Below are 19,465 nucleotides of genomic sequence, written 5' to 3'. Positions count from 1 at the left end.
AAAAAAATTTTAAAAAACAAATAAAACAGAAATGTTGAATATTTAATTAGATATTAATTTAAAAATAGTAATATAAATAACATTTTAATGGAAACATCATACTTTACATTAATAAAAAATTAGTGATATAAGTGGCATTATTTTATGTTTGTCAAATCTCTTTAATGCCTGGCTTAGTCGAGTTAGCTGGGTTCTCACACTTGTTTCTGCCTTAACTCTGTTGCAATCTATATTGTATGGACTGAAGAGGATGAAGGAAATCTGACTTCATAAAAACAGGAAGTATACATACTTTAATAAGCTTTTCAGACAATTGTGAATATTCCTCTTTGCTTCAATACTAAAACATGATAAATTATATTTTCTTAAAAGTTAGCTGCAATATGGAATCTGAAACCATTTCAATGAACTTTTCATATTCTGTTACATTAAAATCGATCAGTCTACCTTGCATTTTGAATGTACCTTTTAACCATGCATGATTTTAACATGCATTGGTCATTGGAAAAACACTGTTTCACTGAAGTATGACAGACCTTCCAAATGTGAACACACTTCATTATTCAGTAAATATCAAACATGACATGAGTTAATATCAATATATACTTCATCAGAAAAGTTTTTATGCATGGGAGAGCTGTCAAGTCCATGGAGGTGGATACAATTTTTCCAAAATTCTAATTTTTCTTAAAAGTTCATTTTTTAATTGACGAGTTGACAACACATACTGTAAATTATTTTCTTTGAAGTGACAGGCTCACACCATTCGTTTTCTACGAAACGCCTGCCAGACAACCAAATCTGAGTGGACATTGTTTGTCGCATACTCATCCTTTCAAGTAAAAATAGAATTTCATGAGAAACACACCAGTTCAGCCCCTAACTCAGTGGCACCAGGGATTTTCCTGGGGATGACTGTTGTACTTCGGTACTTTGCATGTCATCATTGCAGAGTATAGAAGAAAGCATGTACTCAAGCACCAAGATTTAATAATATTAATAATTTTTCGACCACATCCAGAATGCTCCAAGGCAAAACTGGCCCTTCTATTTCAACTGTGAGTACACGGTGGTGAGGAAGGCAACAACGGCTGATGGTATGGCAGCTCTGACTTGGTCCGGGCTGAGATGCCAGCAGTTTTGCACCATCAGAGCAAACATCAGACACTGTGTTCATAGTGTTACGAAAATGGCCTTGACCTTGCAGACCCACCTGAGACATGGTGCTGCTGTAAGACCCTTAGCTCTGCTGCCTCCTCCCTTCCTCTCTCTCTCCCCTGCCCCCTTCCTTCCCCCCAACTCTCTTCCCAAAGTCAATGGTGAGGATCCCAGTAAGGATAACCAACTGGTCCTCATACTGAGTTATAAAATCTGGGCTGACCTCCATACGCCATGAAAAGAGCTGTTTTGTTCTTTTTAACTATCAGGAAGCATTCATACAACATTCAAGGAGTGACAAGGAAATAGGGAGGTTTGGAAAAGAAAGGGGTTTAAAAAATAAAAGCAAACAATGGGAAAGGAAGACAAAATTTTGAAAGGGCCACCACCTACCTATGATTTCCTTCACAAGGATGGGCTGGGAGTAGTACTTGGGCTCGCTGGCACCGGCTGCGTTCACAGCCTTCACACGCACAAAGATCTTTGCATCCGTGGGCAGACCCGTGATGGTGAACTTGGTCTTATCAATCAGATCCGTGTTTGCGACTATCCATTCCTCAGCTAAAATCCACAAGAGAAAAAGAAGGCAAAATGTTGTTTAGTGAAAGAAATCATTCTAACTGGTACAGTTGAATCCAAATTAGTATTTTTTTTCACAATTAAATCATTTGGCCTGGATTCAGACTATGTGCATGGGTGGGCATTTTTCATACTTAAATTAAAAATGGCCTGTTAACTGGCTAAACGTAAATAACAGGAAGGATAATCAGATTCTGCCATTTCTGAAAAACTCTATTCAGGATGCTAGGGTCTCCTGCATAATAGTATCTGTCCCTAAGGATTTGGCAGTAGTTTTATTCCAATCCAGTTTCATAATGAAGGATGTAACCATGATATTTAGCCATCCATATACATTGAAGTTCAGAAAAACAGCAAAATGTCATTCTTAGGAATGAGAGACATCGACCTTTATAGTCATATAATCTCTCTGTTTTACCTCGGCTAGTTTATTACTATGAGATGCTAATATGAGCATAAGGAATCTGACCATGGTCCCATTTATGAAGAAAATAAGCGTATATCCATGAAAAGTGGAAACAGCTCAGGAGCCAAGACCTCATAAGGAGTTGGCACAATTCTTTTGCCTCAATCAAATAATCTGATTTTTAAAAAAAATATTTTGTAGCTTTGACTACATCATCAAGAGAATTTAAACTCAGCATCCAGGGCTAAAAACTATTTCAGCTTCAAAAAGTTCATGTGCATTATGCCCCCAGAAAAAAAAGAAGGCTTGGATCCCACAACATGAACTCACTGCCCACCCCCGCCCCCTCTGTCTCTACGGACTTCTTCTGTGTGCATGGATGGCGGGTGTACTTCATGCTTGGTCATGGGACATTCCCAGAAACTTTATCATAGAGTAAGAAAGCGTGAGAGCTTTCAGAGAATACTTTACCTGACAGATCATACGCAGCCTCCCCATTTTCATCAGACTGTTTTGCTGATGTACCTTTGAGAATCCGTCATTAAAATTAATTAAAGACACCCACTTTCACACCAGAAGAATATTGTATCAGTAGTCAGCATTCTCTGTTAGTAAAGTATGCAAAGTATGCAAAGATTTTTGTCTTCGGGGTAGTGACGGAAGAGACCAAACACGTTAGGGGGGAGGGGATTCCTCAGGAGAGGCACAGCCTGCTCTGTTCAGACTGTGGTGTTTGTCCTGAGGCACCTGCTGCAGAGAAGAGGAGGAGAAAGGAAGCTGGGGTACCTCCAGCTGTGGGAGCAAGAGGTGGAGAAGAACAAGCAAGACCTTGGAGAGAAAGGAAGGGCAGGCCCTGGACTCCACAGGGGAGCAGCGCACAGAGGAACCGTCTATCCTCGCTCCTGCCCCAGCCACCCTAGACTGGGAGGGTCCTGCCTGAGTCCCCAGGGAGTGAATGCTCCCACGGCTCTGGCATCGGTCTGGCAGTGAGGGCACTCATCATAAAGCCAGTCCTGTCTTCCTAGGGCTCTGATTCTCAAAGGAAATGGAAACTGCCCCAGCAGCTGAGGAGGCAGGCCCTGCTTGCCAGACAACAAGCTCTTGGTCAAGAAAACAAACTGAGCCTGTGCTGCCTGAATTCTACAAGAAGGGAGGAAACGTTGCTGGCTCTCAGGGTGGTCATGGGCACAGCCCATGGTTTGGGGCGATGACTTTCTGGGTGTCAGGAGAATGGGGACTGCCCTGGACCCCATGGAACTTCCTCCTCGGTCTCATTCCAACCCTCCTAAGATTGTGTGGGAGAAGGAGCAGGAAGCCAGAATATTCTGGTGGCTGGGAGGGCATGTGAATAATAAAAATTACTTAGGACTTTGAAAAAAGAGATACATCTTAAGCCAATGGTCAGTTTGGGAGCTACTGTGTTGATATTTTCATAGTCAAGAGGCAGTTGATGAGAAAGTGAAACCAGGAGACAGAATACGTGCATGGAAGAGCAAAGAACTAGTAAAGAAGAAAATTTCAAGAGAAAAGAGGACGAAGCAAGATCAGGGGGGAAGAAAGAAAAGCCGATCCCTTCACATCTGGACCACTTTAACTGAGGGAGACAAAGAGAAGAAGGAGCTAGAGTGAAGGAAGAAAACAAAGAGTAAAATGGTGCAGGCATTAAAAAAAAAAAAACAAAACCAAAAACCAGAGGAAGGCAGAGTCCAAACCAACACACCATCTTATAAAAGAAAATGTTCTCTCACAGAGTAACACCTGACATATCGAAAAGCATTAAGCACTACAGAAGATTAGTCTGGAGGACAACAGCCATTAAAAGAGAATGAAGAGTAGATCAGCCACATCAAGGAAGTGAGAAAAGATTGCAAGAAGAAAGATATACACGTTCCATAGAAAGCTAATTCCAAAACGTTACGTGGCAAAAAAAAATATGTACATAATAATGACTGTGTACATGTATATATGTATATGTGTCTATACATATATATCTACACAGACCACACACAAAATCATGTAAAATACACTTCGTTGTATTTTATCTAAGGTGGGTAACATCAAAATGACAGCCATGTATCATTTTGTTGTATCTTCTTACTTTTTAAACCTATCAGAAAGAAAAGAGTAAAGAATTTGCTCTGTTTCATACATACACAAAAGGTTTGCGATCAGCAGCGACAATACATCTGAGATTGGGAGACTCTGCTGGCTGGGCGATATAAATTACAGAGGGAAGTGCTCCTAAGTTTTTGAAATGGCCGGGGGAGGGGAATGAAATGGGAATGAACCATATTCTGAAGCGCTCAAGAATTTACCTGCTGCCTTAATGACACTGCCCCCCTCCCTTGTTGGGATAACTCTGGGAACTTCCCTATGATGTCCCCACTGGTTTTGGTTAGTGGCTTTCTACACCCTGGAAAAATAAGCATAGTGCTCTCTGAGTGCAGCACCTGTAAATGGAACTGAGTGTTGTTACCAGGATGCTCCCAACCCCTCCCCGTCTGCCCTCCTGACCAACCCCGGTCATTTCCACAGGTGCCCCAATCCAGGGGCTGGGGGTTTCTTTCTCAGCAGTTTTCTCATCATAGGAAGTTTCATCTTGACCCAGGTTTTTCCTCTGGGGGCGGTACATTTGCGTGACACTCCTGATTTCCCAAACGTGCTCTGTGGTGTCTCTTTCCTTCACGTAATATCCATGTTAACGTCTGGGGTCCAAGGAGTTTTCTTTGAGGCTACATCTTGGCTCATCATTTGTGGGGCTTATGAACGTGCTTCCTTGTGGGTGGTTTACCTACCATTGTTCAGAACGGAGCCCAAGTCAAGAGCTGGGGCAGTTGGATTCACACATTTTCAAAGCATGACAAGTAGAAAGTCAAAAACATAAGAGGCTTTCAGTGACTTTCATCTCTTTTTGGTTTTAGGTACACCCTGGCACTCTGGCCCATATTTTTCTTGAGTCATTCTCTTTTTCTATTAATCAGCAATTGTTTTCGTGTTTCTGTTCTGCTCCTAAATTTAAGTGATTAAATTTGTATGTACCCAACTTCTGAGAGAAGTTACTGCCACAGGCAGAGCCCATGTCTTACTCCACGTGGGATTGAGTGCTGCTTCCCTTAAACACTGAAAGGTTGTGCTTAATTTTTCTTCTTCTTTTTTCCTCCTTTAAGAAGGCAGGGAAGGATCACCAGATAGCCAAATATGTAGTTGCTCTTTATTCCCCCAGACAGGTAGCACTTTTGATAGCTGACTTCTGCTCAGTATAGGGTTTGAAATTTCCAACTGGCTTCATCCTAACTAGGTTTTTATTTTGCTTCCATACAGTCTAATTCCTCCCATTCAAGAACTGGAAGTCCCTGAAGAAGTGTCAACGCCCACTTCCTCCTGTGTCCTAGATCAACTGTGCTGTCCAGCCGGGCAGCCTACCTAGGATGTTTTCGAGATCTCAATTTGTTGGCCCCAAGTATCAAAGAAGGGCTATTTTTTTTATCCTCCTTAGAAGAATGACCTTTGGCTTGTTGGCATTTTTCGTAGGAAGGAGATGAATTCCCAAGAGAGAGAAACAAAAGAAAGGGGGAGCGTGTCTCACCTAGTGATGATGATATTCATTTCAACAATGAGTTGTACTTACTTCCTTCAAAGCAATACTCTAGCACATAGCCATCTAAACCTGCCGCGCCAATCTGGTCTGGGGGTCGCCACTTCATTGTGACAGTGGTGTCGGTTACAGAGTCAACAGCCAGAAGCGTAGGGGGGCTGGTTACAGCTTCAGAGATAAAAAGAGACAGGAAAAGCAGAAATGATTAACCACAGGGTTATGGCACAAGAAATAGTAGTAAAATGAGCTGAGATACAAATAAAAATATACACAGGAGACCCACATCTTACTAAAATTCGATGAAGACTCCTTGAGCAAATGCTGCGTGTGAAGCAAAATCTGCTGGACTTGGAGTGATACTTACAAATGCCGCCACCCGTTCCTTCCACTTTGAGGGGTGAGTGTAGGAGGGTGGGAGGCCCAAGGAAGTTGGAAAAAGTCAAAGTTTGGAATCTAATGATCTACAGTAAATTTCCCACAACTCTCTAATTTTAAAGTACAAATTCTTGTATTAAATATTTCTATTGAAAAAAAACTTCACTACCATAAAATAGCAAAGACCTATTATTTTGTTTCTTTGTCTTTGCTGAACTCTGTAGTTCAATAGATAACATTTAAAATGGGATTGTAAAGCAACAATTAATTTTCAAGCATGCTTTGTTGAATGAATCTCAATCTGTTTTAGTTGCAGTGTTCATACCAAGGCGGGGGGGGGGGGGGTTATGACTTCAGAAGGACAAATGGAGAGTGGCCATCTGTCAGTGTGTTCAGCAGCATGTTTTCAGTGGGGAGAAAAACCAGGGCCACCCACAGCTGTCATTGGAATTCTGGTAATGAACTCAAGGGCCACCATTATGAGGACGTTCAACTCTACCAAATTTCTTAGGCAGGAAATAACCACCTCCAACCTCCTGCTCACCAACCACTCTAAGAAGCTTCCAGATCTGCTCCAGCTGAAGGTTGGAAGGGAGCAGTCACAATCTGGACCAATGGTGCCCATGACAAAGACACATCTCTTCTCACTCACCCAAAGGAACAAATGGCTTGGAGGGCATGCTGGGCTTGGAGATGCCGATGGCATTGACAGCAAAGATACGGACCTCATAGGCCACGCCTTCAATCATTTTCTTGGGCTCAAAGGTTGTTTCTTTGCAGAGCTCAAAATTCAACCTCATCCACCTGGAACTTTGTTTCTTTTTCCTCTCAATAAAGTATCCTGCAGTGGATACATAATAGAAACTTGGGTTTTTTTTCCTTGGTCTCCAAAGTTATACTTTGTCAGATATTAGAAGTTCTTACATTTTTCAATATTCTCAGTGCTCTAGGTCAAAGAGTCATGTATATATGTGTTTTAAACCACTTTATTTTATTACTTTGAGAGAGATTATAGGGACTATATGTATTAATAGCATAGGGGAAATAAAAATAACAGGACTGGAAAACAAATTAAAGTTGTACTAAGAAAAAAAGAAAAATAGATCACAGACAGGTAGATCATAACAACTTATTTAGTAAGTATACTTGAGCAATAGCTTCAGCTCTGAATCCCAGCAATATATGAATGAAGGGAAAATGACCAGTTTTGTGAGTTTCATAATTTGTAAGTATAAGAGAGTTTTGGTTCCACGTAGAAATAGACTGCCTCTAAGTACTTAACTCCAGAAGAAATTTTTCCATAGACATAATTCTATGGAACTAGACATTTACTGACTAGAATGGCTTAAAGTTAGACTCACAGTGTTTCAATATAATTCAATATATTGTATTGAATATAAATGTCAACCACAAAAGAGAATAAGCAATCAGATAATACTCATCAGAGCTATTAAAACCTTGATATAATATAACCCAAAATATAGTATTTCACTTTTATTAGACATACATAGTATAATACATTTTCTTCTAAATACCCTATACTTACTATACTCTTAATAATATGCACAGAGGATACTAAATCCAGTGGCAATTCCACAGACTGATCAACATGCAGTTACCTAAGATTGGGGACCCTCCATCATAGACAGGAGGCTCCCAGTTCATGATGCACCAATCATCTCCCACATCTGTCACATTTGGTGCCACTGGAGGATCAGGGATGTCTGTAGCAAACAAAACAAACAAACAAAGAATAAAATAAGAGAGAGAATGCATGTGCAAAGAAAAATATCATTTAGAAAATGTATTTTTGGTGATAATCATGAAGTAGTGGTATTTCTGAGTACTTTTGCATGTTTACTGAAATACACTTAGTAACTGATTTGGGTAAAGATTCATGCTTCATATGAGATAAAAGATAAGCCACCATGGCCAGGAGGCTTAATTGGTTAGAGTGTTGTCCCGTACGCCAGCGTTGTGGGTTCAGTCCTTGGTTAGGGCACATACAACAATCACCCAATGAACAGGGGAAGAATTGAGACAACTGTAATAGAACAGCAATAAAATATTCAACAAAAAAAGAATCCACCAATGAATACATAACTAAGTGGAACAAAAAAATCAATGCTTCTCTGTCTCTCCTTTCTTGTCTCTCTCTAAAATCAATAACTTTAAAAAATGAGCAAAGAAGGTAAGCCAAATAGAAATTTTTTAAAAATCCTTTAAAGTAGTGTCACAACATTAGATAACAAGCCCCACATGGAACCTAAGAGTCTTGTTCTTTATCTTGAAAATAGTAACTATGAAACTCAAAGTCAAACACAATTTTTTTTGTTTCATAGTTACAAAGTGAACTTCCAGCAGAACTGAATCAAGGACTGATTATTGTAAATTTTACATTAGTTGGACGACTCGAGATGTTGACTGGAAGAAGTCCAAGTCAAAAATGGCAAGTTACCATGTCTTGTGTATACAGTTCAATGCCTGACAAAGTGACCTTAGTTTTTGGTCAATTTGAACTATGTTTAAGGGACAACTAAAGCAAGATAAGAGTTTATAAGACCTTGGATCACCACTAAATTGCTAGATTCATTTCGCTTGGCTTAAGGCTTAGGAAAAACGTGCTTAAAGAAACAGTCATCTAAGGACCAAAAGCGATTGCACTCCTCTACAATGATTACAATGTGGGAAATGACTTAGCAATTGTATTTCAGTAACATTAGAGGGCACCAAAAGGGAATATGACTGTGGAGGGCTAATGACCAGAACCTACAATGGCTGCCTCAGCTACTCATCCCTGCAATATGTCCTCCATCCAAGAGAGGGAGAGGGAGAGGGAAAGGAAGAGAGAGGGAGGGGGAGAGGGGGAGAGCGACAGAGAAAGCGGAGAAAAAGAGAAAGAAAGAAAAGAAGTGGAAGAGGTAGATAAAGAAAGATGGTGACTTATAAAATATAGCTATACTATGTTTCTCTTTGTTGGCTACACAGAAAAGTTGAAAGAATCAATAGCTAACAGCCTACTCATGATCTAGACATGGCAACTTGATTTCGGAAGTTTACTGATTCAGTGGACTTACCCACAACTTTAACCTTAATGCTTGCATGGGCTTCTCCGGCTTCATTTTTCAGATTTATGTTGTAAACACCAGAATCTTCTCTTTCAGCTACATCAATAATCAGACTGCTGCTATCCGGGTAAGATTCTGCTCTTATCCGGCCACTGCCCTCCGTAATAGCCTAAGGAGGGAAGAAATGAAATGCGGCATGACCTTTACAATGACAAGGACTAGTCCACAGGGCCTTGGAACTTAAACTGGGTGTGGTGCCAATGCCTAAAATACACATTCTTAGTTTAATCCTCCATCAACTCTAAGGACAAAGGTGTTATCATCCCAGTTTACACATGAGAAAACTGTAACCCGTGACCACATGGCTAAGAAGTGGTAGAATGGGAATTTGACTCCAAAGCCCACCAATCATTAACTCCCCAAAGAAACATTCAGAGAACTAGTAATATGAGTAGAGTATTATTCTAGGGGAGGAGTCTTTTTGCATATGAAATTAGAAATAGTTAAATTTATTGTAGAAACTAAATAATATTTTTTTTTCATTTTCTTAGATATCTTGACATTTTAAAAATACTGAAAAGGTATGAAGGCTGCAATGCCAATTTTTCATACAGGTTATTGAGTATTGATTTTTCCCTTCTGATAAGAGATGAAAGAATGAACGTTTCTTTCTCAAAGTAAAGATGGTGAGATTGAGCTTTCTATTATATTCTCTTTTTGTTCCTTCTCATCCTCCTTCTTTCCCTTCTTCTCCTTCACTTTTTTCCTTCCTTTTTTCTTCAACCAGATTTTAAAGGAGCATTACATTTTTCTGATTCCCAGGTTATATCTTCTACATGACAATGAACAGCCAATGTACAAAGAGGAAAAACAGAAACAGAAGATCATGGTAACTTTAGGTAATCTAAGTAATTTGCCACTAACTATTGTTAACTTCCTTTTGTCTCTGGATTAGAACTCATAAATCTTTAATAACAAAATATTATGACAACAGTAAGAATACCTGTAATAGTTTTCTAATTTTTCTATTTTATAATAGAATGAAATTGTATCATATTAGCCTAGTTCTAATCTTGATTATAAAAGATATTCTTCCTTTTTTAATGTGAAAAGAAAAATACTTATTTAAGGTAGTGTTACATTATCCTCTTCAGTGTTCCTTTTCTTTTTAATGATTTTTATTTTATTTTAGAGAGAGGGGAAGGGAGGGAGAAAGAGAGGGAGAGATACATCAATAGGTTGCCTCTCATGCATCCCTCACTGGGGACCTGGCCCGCTACCCAGGCATGTTCTCTGACTGGGAATTGAGCCCGTGACCCTTTGGTTTGCAGGCCAGCACTCAACCCGCTGAGCAACACCAGTCAGGGTGATGATGATTATTATTAATAAATTAGTTTTAGAACAGATTCTGGTTCACTGCAAAACTGAACAGAAAGTACCAAGTTCTCATATAACCCCTGTCCCCACATATGCACAACCTCCCCCATTATTGGTATTCCATGTCAGAGCAGTACATTTGTTACAACTGATGAACCTACACTAACACATTATTATCACTTAAAATCCACAGTTTTCATGAGGGCTCACTCTTGGTGGTGTATATTCTATGGGTTTTGACAAATCCATAATGACATGTATTCATAATTATAGAATCATATGGAATAGTTTTGCTGCATGTAAAACTTTTTTGTATGGGAAGCCATAGGGTCACATAGGAAACTGGCACTAATCTACTCCAACCTTTTTATTCTCCTCCTCATGGTGCCTCAGTCACGCTGGCTTTCTTTTTATTCCTCCAACACGTCAAGCTCATTCTCTCTGCCGTCCTCTGTACTTGCAGTGCCTTCACCTAGAAATCTCTCTTCTCTGATCTTCATGTGATTGGTCCTTGTTATTCAGAGATGCTATTGGCATTCACCGAATGGTCACTTGTTAATCATATTAGCCTATTTGTGTCTTCATAGCACTTATTATTATACTATGCAAAGTAATTATGTCTGCCTATTTATTTAATAATTCATTGTCTCTTCCTCTTCCACCCCATTCTCTGACATTCATTTGAAAGAAAGACGGACTGTTGTTCATCACACATAAAAACATGTTGGGCACATAGTAGGTACTCAAAACTGTGAAGAGTAAATGAATGATTATTACATTTGTCTGAAAATTGGTGATCTTTCTGTGTCAGAATAATTACATTGTTGCTGTATCCTTGTACATTTATTTGTCTTCTTTCATCTGACTAATGGAGGGCAGGAGGTAGGGTGGGCCGTGTGTGTGTGTGTGTGTGTGTGTGTGTGTAGAACAAACCTTATCTGCTCTGCTCCAAATGACTTTAGGAGGAGGTTCTCCACTGATGGGAATTTCAAGACGAAGTTTGTTTCCTGCAATTACTGTCACTGTATTGTCAGCATCAAGACCATCCAGGTTGATTTTAGGAGGATCTGGAATATTAAATATGGCCTTTGTTATCAGACGGTCATTCCCATGTGAATATCTGGGTCAGTACTTGGCTACTGCCAAACCTTGGTAGTAACCAATGTTTTATCTGACCAAAAAACTCTAAGAGGAGTTGATTAATATAGATGGTACTTGGCATCTTGCAAAACTACTTCATCATGAGATTTCTTAAGAATCAACCACTATAATTAGGATTAGTAACAGTTATATATTTTTTAATTTAAATATCACATGGTTTTGAATATGTTACAATTCCAAGGTAAGCAAAAACAAAAATAAAAGAACAGAACTGTGTATAGATTTCTTTTATCTACTCACCAATAACATGAACTTTGGCAGGCAAAGTAACAGAGTAGGCATCTGGTGTGAATACATAATCACCTTCATCCTCAATAAGAGCACTGTCTATCACTAATTTGTGGATTCTAAGGAAACAAGAAAAACATATTTCTAAGACTTTACAAAGATTTAGATTGTATATGTCCCAAACTAAGAAGACACCTGGCTTTTATCTAATTAACTTGTTTCATGTAGCCTAGAGAGAGAGAGAATAATATGAAATCTTAATTATCCTATTTATTGGTCTATATTAAATATTTATTTTAGGCTATATGGAATTATCTTTACAAATAAAACTTATTTATTAGGCAAGAGTCTCTAAATTTTTTCACATAGCATTAAAAAGGTTAAAAGAAGATATCTCACTAATGTCATACTTTAAGATTCAAGGAATTATTAAGAATAGGCTTGATTTGGTTTACATACCAAACCTTAGATTAATACTTCTTAACTTTATTGAGGCATGAACCAGTGAAAACCTGATAGACACCATGGATCTTCTCATGTGGGTTTTGAATAGACAAAGCGCCATACTATAAGGTACAGATCCAAGATCACAAGTAGGACATGATGTACAACGGAGAAATCACATGTTCTTGCCATTTGAGAGCAATGAGTCAGAAACAGATCCTTTCCCTATGCCTGCTCTTCAAACATCCTTGCCAAATATGTCCTTTAGGAAGTGGGGAAAGTGAAACGAGGACCAGCCCTCACTCAGGGGTCTCCTAGCTTGCTCACCTTCCTTTGTGTACAACCTTTAGACGGTCACCCTCCTGAACAGGTAGCCCATTTTTAGTCCACTTTCCTGTTACATTTTCAGAGATTTCACACTTCAAGCAGATTTCTTTTCCAAGTTTTACAGTCAGATCAGTTAGAGGTGTCAGAATCTTCAGAGGCTTCACTACAGAAACAATAGGTGGTTGTCAGAGCCAGGCCCAGTCTAGACAGGCCAAGATGGTGTCATTTCGCAATGATACAGTCCGTTTTGCTCTTAAGGCTTGTTTTGAAAATGAGAATTTGTTCGCATGCAATTGATATACTAGGGACCAAATTGGAGCAAAACACAAACATCATGTTTGATTACATACAATTTCATTCATGACAAAGATGAGGTGTATCCAGAAAACTGCACCCAGCTGGACTGAGCCAGGTAGAACTGCACAACACACACACGCACACACCCCTCAAACATCTGCCAGCTGTTTCGGTTCACCCATGTGATACGAGCCACACTCATGCACACCTGAGATCACCACTATCCATCCGACTTCGGATAACCTCTGTCCACCCCTCCACAATGGCTCCCACACTGCAAAACTACTGACACCACTTCCGTAAGCAAATATCAGGTCTTCTTAAAGGTAAAGTATCATATATGTTGCACTACCTATTAGCCATTGAACATGTGTAAAACTCTGCTAATGGTTTTTGTTAGGTTCTTATGTTTGTTTTTTTTAATGTGCTGCTGACAGAATTTTTGAGTGTTGTGCCCATAACCTTATGTTCCCCACCAGCCCTTTGGTTTTAATTGTGCAACTCTGGCTACTACAGTGATTTTTAGAACCGCATATGTTGTATTTTAGCAGAACTGACTGTAATTGCTTTATTTTTTATTGTTACTGTTATTAGAGGCATAGAACCATGTAATTGCTTTAAATGGATATAAATATCAGATAAGGATCTACCTATGATTAAAAAATATTCTTTGAAAAAAAAACCCTCATGGACATAGACAACAGTATGGTGATTGCAGGGGATGGTGGAGGTGGAATAGAGTAAATGGGGCATAAATGGTAATGGAAAAAATACAATAAAAATAAATTATTAAAATTGTTTGCAAATTGAACAAAAACCCTTTTTTGGTATTAAACTAAAATTTCCCACATCCCATGAAACATGAGAGTATACTGAAATTACTTCTGAATAACTCAGTGATCATATAAACTGCAACTGGACTCAGAAAGAAAGTAAAGAAGCAGGATTTCTGCTCTGTGTGTATTACCGATCTTCTTGTGATGTTCACTATTTTAATTTTCATGGTTAACTGAATGGGACAGACTCTGCCATTGACAACTGACTACAAATAGTGGGCATCTGGGGAACTACATTAATTCTCTCATGTCTCTGAAGCACATTAGCAAGTTAGCTCTTACAATGTTCTCAGCTGAGGCTTGTTAGTGGAGTAACTTCCACCCCACATGTAATCACAGAATTTTGACTGTTTGTTTAATGAGTAGATAGCCAAGTTCACCGGTGAATAAACGACTGTTATAAAGATTTGATATCATATCTAAGTATTTATTATATAAATAGATATGATTTGGGAATTAAAATATTTTTTAACCATGGGTTCTTTTCTCAGAGACCCCGATTGATATGACATAGACACTCAGCTAGAATGGAATTTAATTTTACATATTTAAAACTGCCACAGCTAGAAATCAAATAGACTGAAACTGAACGAACAAATGCAACACCACGAGGAAGCCAACCTGGAAGACATCCAAAGAAGTCTTACTTACGGTCAACAGTGAGTTTAGCGGATGATTGTCCTCCTGTCGTCATTACAGAATACTCCGCACTGTCGGCCTTGGTTGCCCCTTCTATGATCAAAATGTGTTTTTTGCCCTCCACTTTAACTTTGTATCTTGATTTTGGACCGGGGATGATCTCCTCACCATTCTTAAACCTGGGTTAAAACATATTATTAAAACATTTTGATAAATGACCCTTCAGGAGATAGACCTCATTGGTCTTGTTTTTCCCACATCCCAGTGCTATGCAGAGTGTCAGGCAGGCACCAGACACTCAAGAACTATTTGCTGAATTAGAGAATGTATAAATCAATCTATCCATGAATTACTATTATAACAAATGTTGTCTGAAAAAGGACATTAAAAGAACATAAGCCCCCTCTTTCCACTCAAGATCAATCAGATGAATATGCTAAGAGTGGGTATTACCCATGTTCGGGGGTTTACCCAAGGGGAATTACACTGGTGAGAATAACATTTTAATGCATTTTAAACAGAGCTATGATTCTAGACTAGATGAACAATCTACTCTGTACCAATTAGTAAAGATTCCAGCTGGGAAATTTTCTATACTTCTCAACAGAGCATTTCAATTTAGGATTCTGAATCTTTTAGTCCTTCATTATGAAGTGGCTCAAAGAGAACTTCAGAAAACACCTCCCACTGATAAAACAATGGTTTTTATTTTTTAAAGTAATTGGTGATTCTCAGTCTAAAATATTTTTTTCAGGTATTATAATAAAATGACTAGGAATAAAATGAAAAAGAAAGTATATTTGCCCATGTAAGTTGCTCGCATGGTACAGTGAGAGAAAGCCTGGTGTAAAGGTGAGGAGGATCTATGGGCTTTGGGGTTAAACAGACCTGGGCAACCTCGAGCCATCCATTTATTATTAGTATGTACCTGCTGCTCTACATCGTTAAAATATAGATATCCAGATCTTTTTTAGTACCCTAAGTTAAAAAAAAACAGTATCTTAGTATGGTTTTCATTACCATTTCTACTAACACAAAAAAGATTGAGATTCTTTTCGTACCTATAAACCCAATTTCCTCTTCTCCAAACTATGAAGGTACTTTGTGTGTGTATCTATTAAGAATGAACAGACCTCAGAAAAGCTATTTACCATTTTACATTGGCATCATCTTCAGACACCTCACATTCTAATTCCACTCTCTCCCCACAGTAAGCAGTTGTATCTTCCAGCTGTTTGGTCACCATAATTGGAGGCTCTAGAGTGGAAAAAAAGAGGGAATCAGAATCATTAAACATCTAAAACCTGACTCACAACCTCAAATTTCTCCCCAGATGAGAAACCAATGGTAAGAAAGTATCACATCACAGAGCTATGGTTAGACGGTGGTAGACAAGAGGTGGGGTCTGTATGAGTTTTCTTGGCAAAATAGATAGCTGACTACCCTGGGGAAATTTTCCCAGTTTCCTAGAACTTTTCAAATCAAATAAATTATTGTTCTAGAGAGAAGACAAAATGGATCAAACATCATATGGTGGTGGGGGGATGGCAAATAAGATACCAGGTTGAAACATTTCTGATGAAGGAGAACCCTTAAGACTAAAACTCTGACTCAGATTGTAGATGGATGATGGAGAGTGCAGAGTTGTATTAATCAGTGGGCCTCACAGACACACGAAAAAGTCATGCCTGGCTTCACTGACATCCTCTGGCTCTTTTCACAATGTCTTAGCAACTGATAGTCCATAGAGTTCTCAGAGCCAACCACTGATGCCCCTTCAGTTATGAAACTGGTTTCAACAGAAATCGATCTGTGACCAGCTGAGTGTGTGAGATGAGGATTAGTCTGTAGACTTCACTGGGTTTCAGAAGTTATAGCTGGAGCACTTATACTGTAAAACACTGCTTGCTTGAGTCAAAACCTCCAGGCTGTTTTACTCAGCAGATTTTTTTCTTCCCCTTGGCTCTTCTAGTCTCCAACACACCTGAAGATTAAGGATGCACATTAACTGTCCACATTAATGTGCAATGCGGAGCCAGTTGAACCTCCAAAGTAAACCATCTCTAGAGATGCTACTAGCTCTGCTCTGGAGCCAAGAGCTCGCCTCACACTTTCTCTTAATGATTACCCCTGGGAGATGGCCAGCCATCAGCTCTTGATGACTGCAGTAAGGGATTTTACTCTACCTCTCACGAAGAGCTCAGTGGAACATTTCTCATCACCAGCTGTCACGTAATACTCCGAATCATCTGTTAGCTGGCAGTTATTGATAAACATGATTCTTTCACATCCTTTATGTTCAAAGATGTATCTATTTTAAATAGGAGGGAGATAAAGAATCCATTAACTTGATTTTATTTTCTTTATTACCAGAAAATTTGGCTTATAATTTAGTAATGCTTGAAACACAGGGATATAATTTTGATCTGTCATTTATGTAGCATATCTTACATAGTTTAATGGACATCAAACATGAAACCAATTTTTATCTTTGTACTACAATTGTGTAATTCATGTGCATACTTATACATCAATATTTAATTTCAGTTATTCTTTTCTTTTCTTTTTTTAAGATTTTACTTATTTTTAGAGAGAGGGGAAGGGAGGGAGAATGAGAGGGAGAGATACTTCAATATGTGGTTACCTCTCGTGTGTCCCCTACTGGGGACCTGGCCTGCAACACAGGCATGTGCCCTGACTAGGAATTGAACCAGTGACTTTTGGTTCACAGGCCAGCACTCAATCCACTAAACCACACAAGCCAGTTACTATTTTCTTTTACGCAAGATTTTTATTTCAAATATATATCAAGACACATGTGTTTTCTATTAATTTTTTAACACAGTTTTGGAAAATAGGGTTGGCTGAGGTTGTCAGAGAGACTGTCAATTCTGTACATTTTTAGAAAATGACCAATTTATCCACTTCACAGAGGGACTGAGACTTGATGTTGTTCACTGATTCCTTGATTCTACTCCTTGCCTAGTCCAGTCACACAGATTTTGGGGGGCAAATAAATGATTATAATTTAAGCAATAATATGATCTTAATACATAATCATTAATATAGACAGTAATTCTATAGAACGTGACATTCTCTTAAATGAGTTTAAGAACTCGTGTTATCATATCACACTCACCATCACTAAGAAAGAATTTGGGTACTTGGAATTAAAAAAAGAACTAAAAGCCAAGAAGTTTGTGAAATTTAATTATTTGTGACTTGGATTATGGATGGGCGTATTGGGGCATTATAATAGAGTACAGAAAAAGATTTCATTTGGAAAACTCTCAAACTGAAGATTTTAAGAATAAAACACTGAATGTTTCCTAGATAAAGATAACCAAGTGAAATTATGTTTTTGATAAATTCAGGCCACCTTCAAGAGATGTTCACCAGGTATAAACATTATCATTGCAAAGTCACTCTGTAGGCATGTCCACATTTAGAAATTGGAAACTACCTAATTGTACTACAGAGTGACAGATCCTCAGGATTAAAGTCTTTTATAAATGTTTGCATGGCTCCTGTTAACTTACAAAAATATATTGCAGCTGAAAATCTCTCATGCTGAGAAGGATCTCTATAAAGCAGTTTCATAATAGACTAGCGATACCATCAGGTATCAGGGATTAGTCTTGCTCCTCCATTTGGGAGAGAGCCAAGCAATAATAAAACACAGGCTTTAGTGCTACTCTGGAAAAACAAAAGCTATCTAATTATAGTGCGACTTCTAGCCAGTATATCAAATATCTATTTCAAAATTTTATTTTAAAAAATTGAGAGAAGTTTGGTAATGCTCTGAAATAATCATATATAACCTATAGTGACACAAAGCCGTAATTGAGAATCACCTGAAATTGTCTGTATATAATTAAAATATAAAACAAGGATTAACTTGTATAATGCTATAATTTTAATGGTTCCAAAATACATAAAAAGTTTTTACTCTATGATTTTGCATTACAAAGGTTTAACTAAAAAGTTGTTTTATTCATAGAAAATTAAGTCAAACTACTATTTGATTTTATATAATTATCACCAATTATGTGCAAAGCTCACTTACTTTGTACTGGGTCGAATTTCTTGGCCATTTTTATACCATTTCACCTCCAACTTTGGGTCTGCCAATTCCACAACAAACCTTACCCTGCCTCCTTTATCAATCTGATATGCAGGATCAAGAATTTTTGCAAAAGCTAGTAGAGAGAAGAAGCAAAACTATGTTAATATGCATTTATATAAGCTATGAATTTAAACAGTCAATATATGTGTGAGAACCCAAAATGAAAAATTGAGACTCAGAAAAAATATTTGACATCTTATAAATTATCCTTTATATTTTAGAATTCTGTGTTGTTTTATGTACATTAAAATGGTTTAAGAATTAAGAGAATATACATGTTTTTAGAAGAAACCATAAGAAAAGAATTATTGAAAGAAACTTAAAAAAAAAAGCTTCAAAAATGATTGTCCTAATCCTTCAGGGAATGTATAATATAAAGCATCCAAATGAAATTAAACTTGAAGAACATGCTTATCCTTTTAGCATAATTACTCTCAGGATTATTGGTATTACATTTGTATGTCTTCTATGTTACAAGTAATTTTTTAAATCATAGACTTTATGAGCTAAATTCAATGACTCATAAGATTAAATTGAATGCCTCTGACTAATTGAAATAGGCTTATCAGATATTTTTGCATTGTGGATACTTGCCCAAATAGTGGCACATTTAAAATACCCCATATAGTTAGGAACTCAGGATTTCAAAATTTTTTTAAATAACATAGAACATAGTGTTTTTTTAAAAAAATGTTGCCTTTGAAAGGCCCTAAACAAAGGACAGTTAACTTCTTTTTTAATTTCATATTTTTCTTTGATTTTAAAGATAATGATTCTCATTTAGACAGTCTGTAAAACACCTACAAGTGTGGAATGCCTCATGAAGCTGTTATGCTTGCATTCCCATCA

The 19,465-nt window shown here is 38.0% G+C and overlaps 1 protein-coding gene across 13 annotated transcripts in view; it reads right to left on the bottom strand.

Annotated features, from left to right (window-relative positions):
• Positions 1–19,465, bottom strand: part of MYBPC1 (myosin binding protein C1) — a 79,090-nt gene that overhangs the window by 17,334 nt on the left and 42,291 nt on the right. For 7 of the 13 annotated variants that reach the window (XM_036019472.1, XM_036019474.1, XM_036019477.1 and 4 more), the window contains 14 exons: positions 18,557–18,689; positions 16,677–16,801; positions 15,642–15,747; positions 14,503–14,669; positions 12,719–12,881; positions 11,960–12,066; positions 11,492–11,625; positions 9,191–9,350; positions 7,733–7,837; positions 6,766–6,954; positions 5,772–5,906; positions 4,242–4,250; positions 2,615–2,668; positions 1,552–1,719 (listed from right to left, as the gene is read on the bottom strand). In XM_036019472.1, the coding sequence (XP_035875365.1) occupies positions 1,552–1,719; positions 2,615–2,668; positions 4,242–4,250; positions 5,772–5,906; positions 6,766–6,954; positions 7,733–7,837; positions 9,191–9,350; positions 11,492–11,625; positions 11,960–12,066; positions 12,719–12,881; positions 14,503–14,669; positions 15,642–15,747; positions 16,677–16,801; positions 18,557–18,689 (1,755 nt within the window). The remainder of the gene's footprint in view (positions 1–1,551; positions 1,720–2,614; positions 2,669–4,241; positions 4,251–5,771; positions 5,907–6,765; positions 6,955–7,732; positions 7,838–9,190; positions 9,351–11,491; positions 11,626–11,959; positions 12,067–12,718; positions 12,882–14,502; positions 14,670–15,641; positions 15,748–16,676; positions 16,802–18,556; positions 18,690–19,465) is intronic. The other 6 variants (XM_036019478.1, XM_036019483.1, XM_036019484.1 and 3 more) reach the window with 2 other exon arrangements.

The sequence above is a fragment of the Phyllostomus discolor genome, chromosome 2 (genome assembly GCF_004126475.2).
Source record: "Phyllostomus discolor isolate MPI-MPIP mPhyDis1 chromosome 2, mPhyDis1.pri.v3, whole genome shotgun sequence".
Classification (NCBI taxonomy): Eukaryota; Metazoa; Chordata; class Mammalia; order Chiroptera; family Phyllostomidae; genus Phyllostomus; species Phyllostomus discolor.
Note: the sequence above shows the minus strand (reverse complement) of the source record. Positions and strands in the feature narration are given on the sequence as shown.